This window comes from Staurois parvus, unplaced genomic scaffold (assembly GCF_062004578.1).
Source record: "Staurois parvus isolate SC_StPar_1 unplaced genomic scaffold, SC_StPar_1.0 ptg002689l, whole genome shotgun sequence".
Classification (NCBI taxonomy): Eukaryota; Metazoa; Chordata; class Amphibia; order Anura; family Ranidae; genus Staurois; species Staurois parvus.
This window is the reverse complement of record NW_028320485.1, coordinates 36,375-51,702: the sequence shown is the minus strand read 5'-3', so window position 1 is coordinate 51,702 and position 15,328 is coordinate 36,375. Positions and strand designations below refer to the sequence as shown.

The window sequence follows — 15,328 nt, the reverse complement described above, 5'->3', positions numbered from 1 at the left end:
AACAGTTGTATCCCTGAGGGTTCCTAGAGTATAATGAGTATGCAAAGGATGAGAGCGCTACAAATCTAGAGTGAGTCCTGTAAAGAGGAAAAGAGAAAGCCAATGCATTTCAAGGGTCCAAAACTCACTCTTCATCAAGGTTTCTTAGCATTCATGAAGGGGAGTTTTGAGCCCCCAAATCACGTTGGATTTCTCATAGGAAATCTCTTCAAAGTGAGGGAAGTTCCTACCCTAGCTGTCACCAGAACCCGTTTTCCAAATTGAAGATTTCCCCTCTTGTTGAGTCCCAGACCTGCCCATTGGTTGTGCACCAATCTCACCTTAAGGTTATCAGGTAGTTCTGTACGGCCGGCGTAACCGGGGTTCATGGTGATAAAAACGGCACAAGTAGACACCAGTGGGATCTCCATTCCCTCAAACGTGAACCGATCAACCTAAAGTGACAACAAAGACCAAGAAGTATAAGGCGGAAGACAATGTAGAGAAAATGAGAGGATTCTATAAGATGTGGAAAATTAAAGCAAATGATGTGCAATTTGGTGCCAGAGGCTCTGGATGGACAGTTGGATAAATGGCTCTGTATTTAGGATATATCCGGTCTATAAACCAGAGGCTCTGGATGGACAGTTGGATAAATGGTTCTATATTTAGGATGTATCCGGTCTATAAACCAGAGGCTCTGGATGGACAGTTGGATAAATGGCTCTGTATTTAGGATGTATCCGGTCTATAAACCAGAGGCTCTGGATGGACAGTTGGATAAATGGTTCTATATTTAGGATGTATCCGGTCTATAAACCAGAGGCTCTGGATGGACAGTTGGATAAATGTTCTATATTTAGGATATATCCGGTCTATAAACCAGAGGCTCTGGATGGATGGTTGGATAAATGGTTCTATAATTTGGATGTATCCGGTCTATAAATCAGAGTCTCTGGATGGACAGTTGGATAAATGGTTCTATATTTAGGATGTATCCGGTCTATAAACCAGAGTCTTTGGATGGACAGTTGGATAAATGGTTCTATATTTAGGATGTATCCGGTCTATAAACTAGAGCCTTTGGATGGACAGTTGGATAAATGGTTCTATATTTAGGACATATCCGGTCTATAAATCAGAGGCTCTGGATGGACAGTTGGATAAATGGCTCCATATTTAGGATGTATCCGGTCTATAAATCAGAGGCTCTGGATGGACAGTTGGATAAATGGTTCTATATTTAGGATGTATCCGGTCTATAAACCAGAGTCTTTGGATGGACAGTTGGATAAATGGTTCTATATTTAGGACATATCCGGTCTATAAATCAGAGGCTCTGGATGGACAGTTGGATAAATGGCTCCATATTTAGGATGTATCCGGTCTATAAATCAGAGGCTCTGGATGGACAGTTGGATAAATGGTTCTATATTTAGGATGTATCCGGTCTATAAACCAGAGCCTTTGGATGGACAGTTGGATAAATGGTTCTATATTTAGGACATATCCGGTCTATAAATCAGAGGCTCTGGATGGACAGTTGGATAAATGGCTCCATATTTAGGATGTATCCGGTCTATAAATCAGAGGCTCTGGATGGACAGTTGGATAAAGGGCTCTATATTTAGGTTTTGCCTTGATTACAAACCAATGGCTCTGGGTAGAAATGTGGTAGCAGTTTTAGCTTCTGGGAAATAAAGGAATGATTTGAGGGTCTCCACCCAGTTTCCTTAATGAATATTGTGATGCATGGAGTGAAAGAACAGAAATTAAAGCAGTAAGATGATTGTTGGAAGCCTGTAAAAGATGAAAATATACCCCATGGACACAAGGAGGAACCAGAAGGAAAACAGAAAATGAAGAAAGACTGGAAGTGAAGTTCCAGTAACTCACTCTCTGCTGTTGGGCCTTCTGGATGGTAGTGATTTGTTGGGCCACTACAGACAAGACCTCGATGTCAATACGGTTAAATTCATCAAAGCACGCCCAGGCACCGGAGCTGTAGAGAGCCATCAGAAAAACAAACTGACCAATCAAATACGTTCCAGCTAGGAAACTTCTATAACAAGCAGACATTGTTCACCTACCTGGCTAGACCTTTGAAGAATTTGCCCATGGCCATGAAGTCTAGCTGGTCAGAGCAGTTGAAAACTACGGTCTGGATGGCAAGTGCTTTACCCAAGTCCTTTGTGGTCTCTGTTTTCCCTGTTCCAGCAGGTCCAGCGGGGGCACCTCCAAACTTTAGGTGTAGAGCCCCCGTCAGGGTAAGGTAGCACCTAAATTTCCAGTGCAAGGAACAGAACAGATTCACATTATAATGACTGTGTAAAGTGAAATAATGAGCATGGCAAGCCATACAGATCATTCCAGAAATTAGTTTTTTTATTTATCACAATTAAAGGATCTATCAAGAGTGAAAGCAAACATGTTTCGGGGGTTTATGGAAATCAGGGCCTAGATTCATTGTGTGAGTGGATGAGTGGTTAGTCCTACATGTTAAACCCTCATGAGCTTGGATTAGAAGCTTGATCAATTATATGGGCTGTCTAGGTAAACTCTTTTTTTGGACATAAAAATGAATGTCAAAAAATATGAAAAAGGTACCAGGGGCATCTCATGGGGCCCCCTACTGACCCCGGGCCCTCGGGCAGTGCCCGAGTTTCCAAATGGTCAGTCCGCCCCTGGTCTGAACCAATCCCTACAACTTCCTTTTTTTAATCTCTACAAGCTGACTTTCCCTTGGACCCCATTTGGGCTTCACCAGGCAGTAAAGAGCTTGTAGGCAGGTGCAGTCTTTCCTCCCCACTGTAGGTGGCCCTAAGCTAAAGCGGCAATACTGAAGGGGTGGAAAGTTGTGGGAAATTTAGTTCCACTATGGTTCCCTTGGTCACCTGGGAGTAGCTGTCTGATTGTACGCTGGTCCCCGACTGACCTCAGCGGCCATCTTAGGTGAGGCAGAGCCTATTTAGGCTCCTGGCCCCCTGACTTGGCGCTAGCTAGTGAGTAGCTAGAATAGAGACAGGTTCCCCGCCTGTTAGGGACAACACTAGCAGCAGGGAAGGCTTCTGGAGGAGTAGGGAAAGTGAAGGAACTACAATATCCTCATTGAAGAAGACTCCCAGTTGGGTTGGATCGGCCAGACCTTGTTGCAGAAGCTGTCAGCATCGCTCCTAACTACATAACTGCTGCTTTGTGTGTTTGTAAGTGGTTCTGGTTGGCTGAGCTCACCCGCTGGGCCTGTTTGTACCTTGTTGGATGATTACAATATAGTTACCCGTATTCTGCCTCTGTGTGTTCTCACAAGCTGCCATACTACAGCAATCATCTGAGTTATTCATTACATCCACCAAGCGCACACTCAATTCAAAGTACACCATGTGCCCACCTGTCTGTCAGAGGTGTTATGACCAGTCGGCCCGTGTTTCCCAGATATTCGTAGCCATACAGGAATTCGGCATTAACAGCTCTCACATAAAGATCTTCGCGGTTCCAGTAATACCTGAGAAATATATTCAATTTTATTTCTAAAAGGTCAGAAGAACTGGGCAGGTAGCAATTGTCTTCTGGTATGTGGTGGCCATACTAGTAACGTCTGTATGTGCCCATACCTGAGCTGAGATATCCACTCAAAATCGTTAACGCCGCTGACGTTTTCTTCGATCAGACGAGCAGCGACATCTTTAGCGTGGACTTCAATCACGATCAGAGCAGAGAGAATGTTGCGCTGCATGCGAGATAACTTTCCGCGCACCAAAGCGACCAGGTCACTGAGCTACGGGGCAGAATTACGGACATAAGATATCCGAAAATAAAATGTGTCAATATGCAAAACAGAGGAAGTTATGAAGGTACAGTAAGTGAATTAAGGGTAACCCATACTTTTTTCTAGAGATTTTATATTAATTGGAAGAGAAGTTGATTGTATGGCGCAGCAGAGGGCTGAAGCCTCATTGTGTCTGTTGGGAAGGCCTGGCCTCCCTTCGTGTTCTGATAGATTTCCAGGATGTTTAGGGCAATCTCCCCACATGCAAACGTGCAATAAAAACTGCCCCCCCATCCTGTGGGAAGTCACCAACCTGGGCTTCTAGCTGCGGGAAGAGGCGGGTGCTTAGGTCACCAGCCTCCAGTGCCTCAGACACATCTTTTGTCCAAAATGTCTGACATCCAGCTATGACAACCTGGCCCGGCCAATTCTTCACCCACTCCGTCCGCAGCATCTGAGAAGAGTATGAGAAATATATGATGAAAAAGTGACAACTTTGGGGTATCAGGGGAAGGTAACGCCAACGTACCTCTGGATAGGCTTTTATTGCTCGTTGAATGTGTTCCCGCACACTAGCCTTCATGACCTTCTCCACCTCCAGTAACCAATCCTCCACATTTCCGGTTGGATAGATGGGAGTTGACATCTTGACCTCCTCACCCTCCGCAGAGTACATGTGGGTGATCTGAAGATCCGGCTGGAAGAGAAGCTGGAAGGAGAAGAAAAGATATTGTGTATATAAAGGTACCAAATTATTGCCTTTTTCTTACCCTTGAGGCACCATTTTTCCCACTGCTACGAGGCACTTTTCTTCTGATTAGACAGGAACAGTGGGCTAAAATTCCTGCCACTGACACCAACGATGGGGCACTATTCTTCCCATTGATACCAACGATGGAGCACTATCCTTCCCATTGATACCAATGATGGGGCACTATCCTTCCCATTGATACCAATGATGGGGCACTATCCTTCCCATTGATACCAATGATGGGGCATTATCCTTCCCATTGATATTCACACTTGGTTTGTCAGATCCATCAGCACCACATCCAAAAGTGACCATATAAGTAGAAACAAAAAAGTGAAGGACTTTAAAGGTGCTTAGATACCCTCAGGATGAAAACAACTTTGACACACTGGATTTCATATAAAATCCAGTATGTTCTATATTTTGTTGTATGTAATAAAACTTTTTTATGAAATTCAGTGTGTAAAAGTTGTTTTCATCCTGAGGGTATCTAAGCACCTTTAAAGTCCTTCACTCTTTTGTTTCTACTTATATCCTTCCCATTTATACCAACAATGGGGCACTATCCTTCCCATTGATACCAACGATGGGGCACTATCCTTCCCATTGATATCAACGATGGGGCACTATCCTTCCCATTGATACCAACGATGGAGCACTATCCTTCCCATTGATACCAACGATGGGGCTCTATCCTTCCCATTTATACCAATGATGGAGCTCTATCCTTCCCATTTATACCAATGATGGAGCTCTATCCTTCCCATTATACCAATGATGGGGCACTAACCTTCCCATTATACCAATGATGGGGCACTATCCTTCCCATTGATGCCAACTATGGAGCACTATCCTTCCCATTGATACCAATGATGGAGCTCTATCCTTCCCATTGATACCAATGATGGAGCTCTATCCTTCCCATTGATACCAACAATGGGGCTTTATCCTTCCCATTGATACCAATGATGGGGCACTATCCTTCCCATTGATATCAAAGCAGGGGCACTATCCTTCCCATTGATACCAACGATGGGGCACTATCCTTCCCATTGATACCAAATGATGGGGCACTATCATTCCCATTGGTACCAACGATGGGGCACTATCATTCCCATTGCTACCAATGATGGGGCACTAGATGGGGCACTATCTTCCCATTGCTACCAATGATGGGGCACTATCCTTCAAATTGATACCAACGCTGGGGCACTATCCTTCCCATTAATATCAACGATGGGGCACTATCCTGCCCATTGATATCAAAGCTGGGGCACTATCCTGCCCATTGATACCAACGATGGAGCACTATCCTTCCCATTGATACCAATGATGGGGCAATAATCTTCCCATTGATACCAACAACGGGGCACTATCCTTCCCATTGATACCAACGATGAAGCACTATCCTTCTCATTGATACCAATGATGGGGCACTATCCTTCCCATTGATACCAATGATGGGGCAATATTCCTCCAACTAATACCGAAGATGGGGCACTATTCCTCCTCTTATTGACCACAGAAGCTATGCAATTGTTTTTATCCCACTGACATCCAAGCTTGAGATATTGTTTCCAGCCTTGTGGTAACCGTATGGTGAAGACGCTCTATTAATGGCCACAGGAGTAAAATTTATATTAATGGTCATGGGGAGAGGGAGGGTAACTCCATATTAATGGCCTACATCGTGTAAAGTGCCACACACTAAATATTATAGAAACATAATTACTTCTGGTAACAAATCACTACAACGGGGGAATGATGGTGATGTGCTAAGTACAGTAATCAATACCGACCAATGAGATTTCACCTTTCATCGTTTTAGAGAGGTCAGAAACATGAATGATGTTTTCTGAATGGTAGCTGCGGGTGCCTTCCGCAATCCATCACACCACCTACTGTATACCCTTGTATTGAGGCCAAAGTCTCACCCGCGCTATATTCTCAAAACACTTGCGTAAGTGTGGCTGCACAGCGGTCGGGTCCTTTGTCTGCGAGAGTATTTCCAGAAGTTCATCATCAGACAGGAAATAAAACCTGTAAAAGAAGAAGGTAACACTGTGAACTTCAGAAAGATCGGTATAAAATAGAAGTTTGCGGAACGTGCAGCTCGGTGGTGGGTACCTGGGGAAGGCGCCTCGCTTGGTTTCCAGATATTCGCTGAGCCCTTTCTGTACCAGTTCTAGCAGCTTGTTACATTCCCGCAGGCTCTCCAGGAGACGAGGGTCTGGGCACAAGGAGATCACCTGCAACCGAAATGGAGATTACTACTCAAAAACTGGGTCAAAACTTTGTAACAGATTCCAAACTGAGGACAGACGCCCATAATATCAGCAGAATGGCAGCAGATTAATTGTTGCTTGGGCCCCAGGTTTCTTTCAGTCAAGGGCCACTGCCGGTATAACAGAATCATACATAAGAGTCAGCATATATTTGCATCTATGTTTTACGTCTGAAATGGATCTTGAAGCTTTTCTGAAGGGTTAGGGGTTGGAGGTCAGAATAAGAAGGGTTAGGGTGTGGTGGATTAATTGTACATTGGGCCCTGGGTTGCTTTCAGTCAAGGGCCCCTGCCAGTTTAACAGAATCATACATAAAAGCCAACATACATTTGCATCTATGTTTTACTTCTAACATGGATCTTGAAGCATTTCTGAAGGGTTAGGGGTTGGAGGTTAGAGTTAGAAAGGTTAGGTGTGGTGGATTAATTGTACCTTGGGCCCCGGGCTGCTTTCAGTCAAGGGCCCCTGCCAGTTAAATGGAATCATGTGTAAGAGTCAGCATACACCCAAAACAGTGCTCTACTTCTGATATGGGTTCTTGAAACATTTTTGAAGGGTTATGGGTTAGAGTTAGAAAAAGGATTCAGGGATAGGGTTAGGTATAAGAAAAGAGTTAGGTTTAGGGTGTGGTGGATTAATTGTACCTTGGGCCCTGGGATGCTTACAGTCAAGGGCCCCTGCTAGTTGAAAGGAATAAAGTGTAATAGTCGCATAAAAACACACAAGTAAAAGTTACTCAAAGTGGATACTTACTTAAAGTACATTTAAACATTAAACACTCACAGATTATACAAAAAAAGGAAGGGGGTACAATAGCCAAATGGGTGGTCACCAGGGGCGGACTGACCATTTGGAAACTCGGGCACTGCCCAAGGGCCCGGGGTCAGTAGGGGGCCCCATGAGATGCCCCTGGTACCTTTTTCATAGGCTTTTTTGAGTTTGGGCAAGGACACAGGGGCCCCATGATCCCCTATTGCCCGGGGGCCCCATGAGTTGTCAGTCCGCCCCTGGTGGTCACTCTGGTTACAAAGTATCATCTGACCTGTTTGTTCTCCTCAGCGTTCCGCATGATCTTCCTCCAGGTCCTCTCCATGGTCTGGTAACGTTTGCTCTCCACCGGCAGTTGACGGTTGATGTCCTCCGAGCTGAATATGGGTTCCAAGTAGAGCCAGGAGCGCTGGCAGGTCAGCCACTCTTCCAGTACATCCTGGGGATAGAAAAGTTGAGGAATTTGGATCAAGATATTGAATCCTGCACATCTCTCTAGTCTGTGGCAACACCGGTAGAAGATCATGGACATCTGGGTCTGTGTTAGGTCTGACCATTCCATAAATAATGAAGCTCTTGTTTGAACTCTTCCATATGAGCTTCGTTAAAGCCATAAAGACACAACTTTTACAGAAACAGTTTTTGTTTTTCTGAAATCACTGAACTGTTACCATTTTGTTATGCTGTGACCTCAGCTGTAATTAGCATTTATTAGTGTTCTTCCTTCAGTACCTGCGTCAAGCGAAGCTTGCTCTCCCATGTGCTGATCCGTTCCTCAAAAGGCTTTTTGTACGGTGAGAAGGACATGCTCTGGGTCATCACAATATGGTCATCCAGGAGCTGGGAGGCCTCCTCTGGGCTTTTCAGTATGAAGGTTCCTGTCTCTTTATATGGCAAGACAGTGAACAATACCGAGGCCCACTCGCCCTCCATCTTATCCAGAGCCTGTGGGACAGGAACAAGAAACTGATAAATGGGTCATTTCAAAAAGTGCACCTGTCACCTATAGACAGCAGAGGCAGCCATGCCGTATTTGGTTTACTAGGAAACTCAGTTGGAATTACACATTACATTCCTAATGCCCAAGCTGTGACCCTTTGGTGCCTGTTGTATGGCCCTAGCAGCCTATAGTACGTGGCATGTCCCTGGAAAGATCTAAGTCACATTACATTCCTAATGCCCAAGCTGTGACCCTTTGGTGCCTGTTGTATGGCCCTAGCAGCCTATAGTACGTGGCATGTCCCTGGAAAGATCTAAGTCACATTACATTCCTAATGCCCAAGCTGTGACCCTTTGGTGCCTGTTGTATGGCCCTAGCAGCCTATAGTACGTGGCATGTCCCTGGAAAGATCTAAGTCACATTACATTCCTAATGCCCAAGCTGTGACCCTTTGGTGCCTGTTGTATGGCCCTAGCAGCCTATAGTACGTGGCATGTCCCTGGAAAGATCTAAGTCACATTACATTCCTAATGCCCAAGCTGTGACCCTTTGGTGCCTGTTGTATGGCCCTAGCAGCCTATAGTCAGTGGCATGTCCCTGGAAAGATCTAAGTCACATTACATTCCTAATGCCCAAGCTGTGACCCTTTGGTGCCTGTTGTATGGCCCTAGCAGCCTATAGTACGTGGCATGTCCCTGGAAAGATCTAAGTCACATTACATTCCTAATGCCCAAGCTGTGACCCTTTGGTGCCTGTTGTATGGCCCTAGCAGCCTATAGTCAGTGGCATGTCCCTGGAAAGATCTAAGTCACATTGAGGGGGATTTACTAAAGCTGGTGAATCTGGTGCACTTATCCATGGTAACCAATCAGCTTCTAGCCTCAGTTTGTTTAATTGAGCTTTAGAAATAAAACCTGTAAGCTGGCTGGTTTCCATGCAGAAGTGTACAAGATTCTGAGTGAACCAACTTTAGTAAATAAACCCCATTATGTCCCTAATGTCCAACCTGTGACCCTTAGATGCCTACTGTATGGCCCTCGGGCCCCAGCAACCAATCACATCAATGACATGTTCCTGGTCTCCAACGACACCTGTATGGCATCTAAAATAATAATAATAAACTTTATTTTATAGAGTGCCTTTAACCACTTCCAGTCCGGACACTTTCCCCCCCTTCCAGTCCGGACACTTTCCCCCCTTCCAGTCCGGACACTTTCCCCCCCTTCCAGTCCGGACACTTTCCCCCCCTTCCAGTCCGGACACTTTCCCCCCTTCCAGTCCGGACACTTTCCCCCCCTTCCAGTCCGGACACTTTCCCCCCCTTCCAGTCCGGACACTTTCCCCCCCTTCCAGTCCGGACACTTTCCCCCCCTTCCTGTTTAGGCCAATTTTCAGCTGTCAGCACTATCACACTTTGAATGACAATTGCGCGGTCATGCAACACTGTACCCATATGATTTTTTTTTAGCTTTTTTTGAGACAAATAAAGCTTTATTTTGGTGGTATTTATTCACCACTGGGAGTTTTTTTTTTTTGCTATGTAAATGAAAAAGTCCAAAATGTTGAAAAAAAGTGTTTTTCTTATAACATTTTGCAAATAATTAATATTTCATAATAAATCTTGGCCAAAATGTATTCCGTTATCTTTTTAGTAAAAACAAAATAACCCAAATTAGTTTATAACCAAAAATGATCATTTTTAAACTTTTTTTTTTACATTTTTAGTTTATTTTTTATATTATTATTTATGGGTTTTTTTTTACTTACTGTCACCCTACTTGTGGGGGGTGATGAAGATTTTTTTTTCTGCTGTAAAAGCAATCATTTCTCCTTCTCTCTGGCTGCATTCTTGCAGCCATTGAGAAATACTGTGTAAGCTGTGATTGGTCACAGCTTGTCACATGGTACAAGGCTGTTGTGAATGGCCCTGTACCATGTGATCTCTGTGATCATTCACAGATTTCACACGTAGTAAGCAATGATGTTAGAAGTAACATCTTGCTTACTACTCTGCATGTGATCACTGATTGGACAATGAGTGATCACATGATCAGGACCTCGCGCAGAGGTCCCATACGACGATTGATGTTCCACTGTGTCCGGAGAACAGAGCGGGCACCAGATCGTGGTGCTGCGTGCTCCCAGGGAGCGCGCACAAGCAGGGAGCGGGGAGGCCGTTTATAAACGCCCACCCGACCCTGCACTGCCACCGTCTGGCTGTTTATATACATCGGCCAGACGGGAGGTGGTTAAAGGTAGCTTCTCAGAGCGCATTGCAAAGAAAACACAGAATAAAACAAAGGATAAAAAGATAATTACATGAAAGCTGATCTAAAGAAAAACGTTTTTAGATTTGGTTTGAATGAGTTTAGAGAAGATAACTCTATGATTGCCTTTGGAACTGAATTCCGGAGCTTTGGGGCATAGCAGGAGAAGGCTCTGTCTCCCATCGAGTGTAGGGGAGTAGGGGGAACACACAGAAGACCAGAATTTGAGGTTATGGGGGTGGGGGGGTTAAGTTGAGAAAAGTTCAGAGAGATAATGATGTACCAACCCATGAAGAGTCTGAGGAGAGCAAGAGGATCTTAAAGTTTATGCGAAACCTGAAGGGTAACCAGTGCAAGGACTCTAGGATTGGGGTAATACGGTCACTGGTACCACATCTGATGTCTTTGACCATCTATTCTAGCATGTCCACAGTTCTCTGCAATATCACATAACCTAAATATTATGTGTGGCCCTTTTGAGGACCCACATTCAATTTGTATAAATACAGGCCCAGCTCCTCACTGGGGGAGAACGTCAACATACTGATGTCACCAGGAACTGGTTGTGAGTGACTATGCTGCACTGTATATCTTCATCTCACAGGATAACTGCCTCGGGTGTGCTCAGGCTTACAGGTGTTCTTAAAGAAGCTGGTGGGCAAGGTACTTCACCTGTTCGATGGAGAATTCTTTTCCGGCAACTTCTGCCACCTTAGCGATGGCCTCGATATGGTCTTGAAGCTTCATCTCCAGGCAGCGGGTGAAGGTCAGGTTGGCTTTGGGTTTGACGTTAATCTGTACCTGCTCTGACAGCATCTCCCAGTGGCGGTTCCTCATGCCGGGGTTGCGCAACCCTTGGATTAACGGGATGTATGGCCTAAACTCTTCGATGCGGCCTTTGATGTCCTGTGCCACTTCCTGGCAGGCTGGGGGTAAAGACACGACAGGCAGATGAATCGTTAAGATTAAAATGTAGAAAACTCCTCATATCTAGGGACGAGTTGGGTGATATCAGCTATCAATCTTAGGATTAAAGAGACCTTGTTGGTCTCCAGAAAAAAAAAATCCTACTTTAAGTTCCCTGTAAGAGAAGAGTCATTGTAGTCTTCTATTGGGCGGCCTGTGTCTCCTACCTTCCCTTTCATTCAATACATTCGAAATTGTTGGATGCGTGTGTCCCCCATGCAATGTGGACCCATCCTCCAACATCTACATCTTTGCTGTGTCCTGTAGTGTAATAAGGGGTTAGCCTTAATATCTAAAAGTTCCTATGTGTAACCTTTATGCTGATATAGTACAACAATTCAGTCAACTCAAAAGTATAATAAAAGAATTTACTTAGTTTGGTTTAAAGACGTATTACAGATGCTAAAAATAGATAAATACAGCATCGTTCCGATCCAGGGGAGGGTTGCAACTTCTTCATTTGAAGTTTCTGGAGGCGACAGTCCTTGACCCATACTTCAATATGAATCCAACCCCAATGGCTCTTTATCTTTCAAGTGCAGGGGCAGACTGACCATTCGGGAACTCGGGCACTGCCCGAGGGCCCAGGGTTGGTAGGGGGCCCCATGAGATGCCCCCGGTACCTTTCATAGGCTTTTTTGGGTGTGGGCGAGGACACAGGGGCCCCATGATCCCCTTTTGCCCAAGGGCCCCGTGAGTTGTTAGCCCGCCCCTGTTCAAGTGTATATATAGCAGTTCAAAAAACTAATCAGAACTAGTTTGAGCCACACAACTGAATGAAAAGGTCAAAGGTTCCCAACTTCGCACAGGATAATGAGACCATATGTTTCAGTATACATGAGGTCATATGTCTCAGTATACATGTGAGGTCATATGTTTCAGTATACATGAGGTCATATGTCTCAGTATACATGAGGTCATATGTTTCAGTATACATGAGGTCATATGTTTCAGTATACATGAGGTCATATGTTTCAGTATACATGAGGTCATATGTTTCAGTATACACGAGGTCATATGTCTCAGTATACACGAGGCCATATGTTTCAGTATACACGAGGCCATATGTTTCAGTATACATGAGGTCATATGTTTCAGTATACATGAGGTCATATGTTTCAGTATACATGAGGTCATATGTTTCAGTATACATGAGGTCATATGTCTCAGTATACATGAGGTCATATGTTTCAGTATACATGAGGTCATATGTTTCAGTATACATGAGGTCATATGTTTCAGTATACACGAGGTCATATGTCTCAGTATACATGAGGTCATATGTTTCAGTATACATGAGGTCATATGTTTCAGTATACACGAGGTCATATGTCTCAGTATACATGAGGTCATATGTTTCAGTATACATGAGGTCATATGTCTCAGTATACACGAGGCCATATGTTTCAGTATACACGAGGCCATATGTTTCAGTATACACGAGGCCATATGTTTCAGTATACATGAGGTCATATGTTTCAGTATACATGAGGTCATATGTCTCAGTATACACGAGGCCATATGTTTCAGTATACACGAGGCCATATGTTTCAGTATACACGAGGTCATATGTTTCAGTATACATGAGGTCATATGTCTCAGTATACATGAGGTCATATGTCTCAGTATACATGAGGCCATATGTTTCAGTATACATGAGGTCATATGTTTCAGTATACATGAGGTCATATGTCTCAGTATACATGAGGTCATATGTCTCAGTATACATGAGGTCATATGTTTCAGTATACATGAGGTCATATGTTTCAGTATACATGAGGTCATATGTCTCAGTATACATGAGGTCATATGTTTCAGTATACATGAGGTCATATGTTTCAGTATACATGAGGTCATTTGTTTCAGTATACATGAGGTCATATGTTTCAGTATACATGAGGTCATATGTTTCAGTATACACGAGGTCATATGTTTCAGTATACATGAGGTCATATGTTTCAGTATACATGAGGTCATATGTTTCAGTATACACGAGGCCATATGTTTCAGTATATATGAGGTCATATGTTTCAGTATACATGAGGTCATATGTTTCAGTATACATGAGGTCATATGTTTCAGTATACACGAGGTCATATGTCTCAGTATACATGAGGTCATATGTTTCAGTATACACTACATATCATATATATGGACAGCACAGTGGCTAAATGGTTAGCACTTCCATCTGGCAGTACTAGGGTTGTTGGTTCGAATCCCAACCATGGCACCACCTGCCTGGAGTTTGCAGGTTCTCCCTGTGACTGCATGGGTTTCCTCCAGGTACTCCGGTTTCCTCCCACACTCCAAAGACATGCTGGTAGGTTAATTGATTCCTGTCTAAATTGGCCCTAGTACATGAATGTAAGTTAGGGACCTTAGATTGTACGCCCCTTGAGGGTTAGGGACTGATGTGAATGTACAATATATATGTGAAGTGCTGCGTAAATTGACAGCGCTATATAAGTACCTAAATTAAATAAATATATATATATATTCCAAAGACATGCTGGGAGGTGAATTGGCTCCTGTCTAAATTGGCCCTAGTATGTCTATGTATGAATGTGAGTTAGGGACCTTAGATTGTACGCTCCTCGGGGGCGGGGACTGGTGTGAATGTACAATATATATGTAAAGCGCGGCGTAAATTGATGGAACTATATAAGTACCTGAAATAATAATTATATATATATTTATTATACAGTATATATATATGATTACTTATACACTAACATAATTGATAGCACAAAACTGCTACTACGTTTCCTGTGAATCAATGACTATTCACACTGCGTGTAGTATGGTAGGGGTCAATGGAGTGAGCCATAGGCACAGGACGAAGGCCCCCCCGACACGGCCAAATAAAAAAATATCTTTTGAACTGCAGTGCCGGAATGAAAGGAAAGTAGAAGACATAGGCAGCTGGAAAGGCGAGTATAATGGCTCTTTTCATGCATTGATCCTCAAGTAGAATAATCTGAGAGACTGACCAGGTCATTCGAAGGTTCTCTTTCAGGGTCAGGGTCAAGGCTAGAGTTAGAATGACTATTCGGGTTAATATTTTTTGGCACAAGAACAGGTCCAGGATAGTTAAAAGGAACTTCCTTAACTCTCAGGAGCAACTGCAAGCCAACTGCACCCTTACAAACCACGAAACACCACCAAAGTTTAACTGAAATTTCAGTGATGATGACCCCCCCTCCCCCCCAATTTTGTTCATCCTCAGTCACATCCACGTATCTTTTCACAAGACGAAAGCTGTGGATTGGCAGCCATTATTCTCACATGCCGTGGCCTTACCTGGAATATCACGGAAGTATTTGACACATTTGTGCATGTTTTTATAAGACTCCATCACGTTCTTCTCCAGTTGCTCGGCGTCGATGGCGGTGAGAGGGTCGTTCATCCAGCTTTCGTGCCAACGTATCCAGTCCGACACGGTGGTCCAGAGGTCTCGGAAGGGCTGGAAGTCTTTCACCAGTTTCAGAAGTTTGTCATACTGATAAGTAAACAGTTAGGATTGGTGAAAGAGGACATTAGGTAACAATAGCCATGAAAGGGGGTTATACAGTGAAGGAAATAAGCATTTGATCCCCTGATGATTGT

General features: G+C 43.9%; 1 protein-coding gene across 1 annotated transcript in view; it reads right to left on the bottom strand.

Moving 5' to 3' along the window:
* Nucleotides 1–15,328, bottom strand: part of DNAH1 (dynein axonemal heavy chain 1) — a 109,045-nt gene that overhangs the window by 72,283 nt on the left and 21,434 nt on the right. The window contains exons 17-29 of the mRNA XM_089666400.1: nt 15,023–15,221; nt 11,429–11,682; nt 8,282–8,494; nt 7,824–7,988; nt 6,624–6,745; nt 6,431–6,536; nt 4,275–4,454; nt 4,059–4,199; nt 3,591–3,754; nt 3,368–3,481; nt 2,070–2,258; nt 1,876–1,981; nt 321–434 (exon numbers count right to left, since the gene is read on the bottom strand). Of these exons, the coding sequence (XP_089522526.1) occupies nt 321–434; nt 1,876–1,981; nt 2,070–2,258; nt 3,368–3,481; nt 3,591–3,754; nt 4,059–4,199; nt 4,275–4,454; nt 6,431–6,536; nt 6,624–6,745; nt 7,824–7,988; nt 8,282–8,494; nt 11,429–11,682; nt 15,023–15,221 (2,067 nt within the window). The remainder of the gene's footprint in view (nt 1–320; nt 435–1,875; nt 1,982–2,069; nt 2,259–3,367; nt 3,482–3,590; nt 3,755–4,058; nt 4,200–4,274; nt 4,455–6,430; nt 6,537–6,623; nt 6,746–7,823; nt 7,989–8,281; nt 8,495–11,428; nt 11,683–15,022; nt 15,222–15,328) is intronic.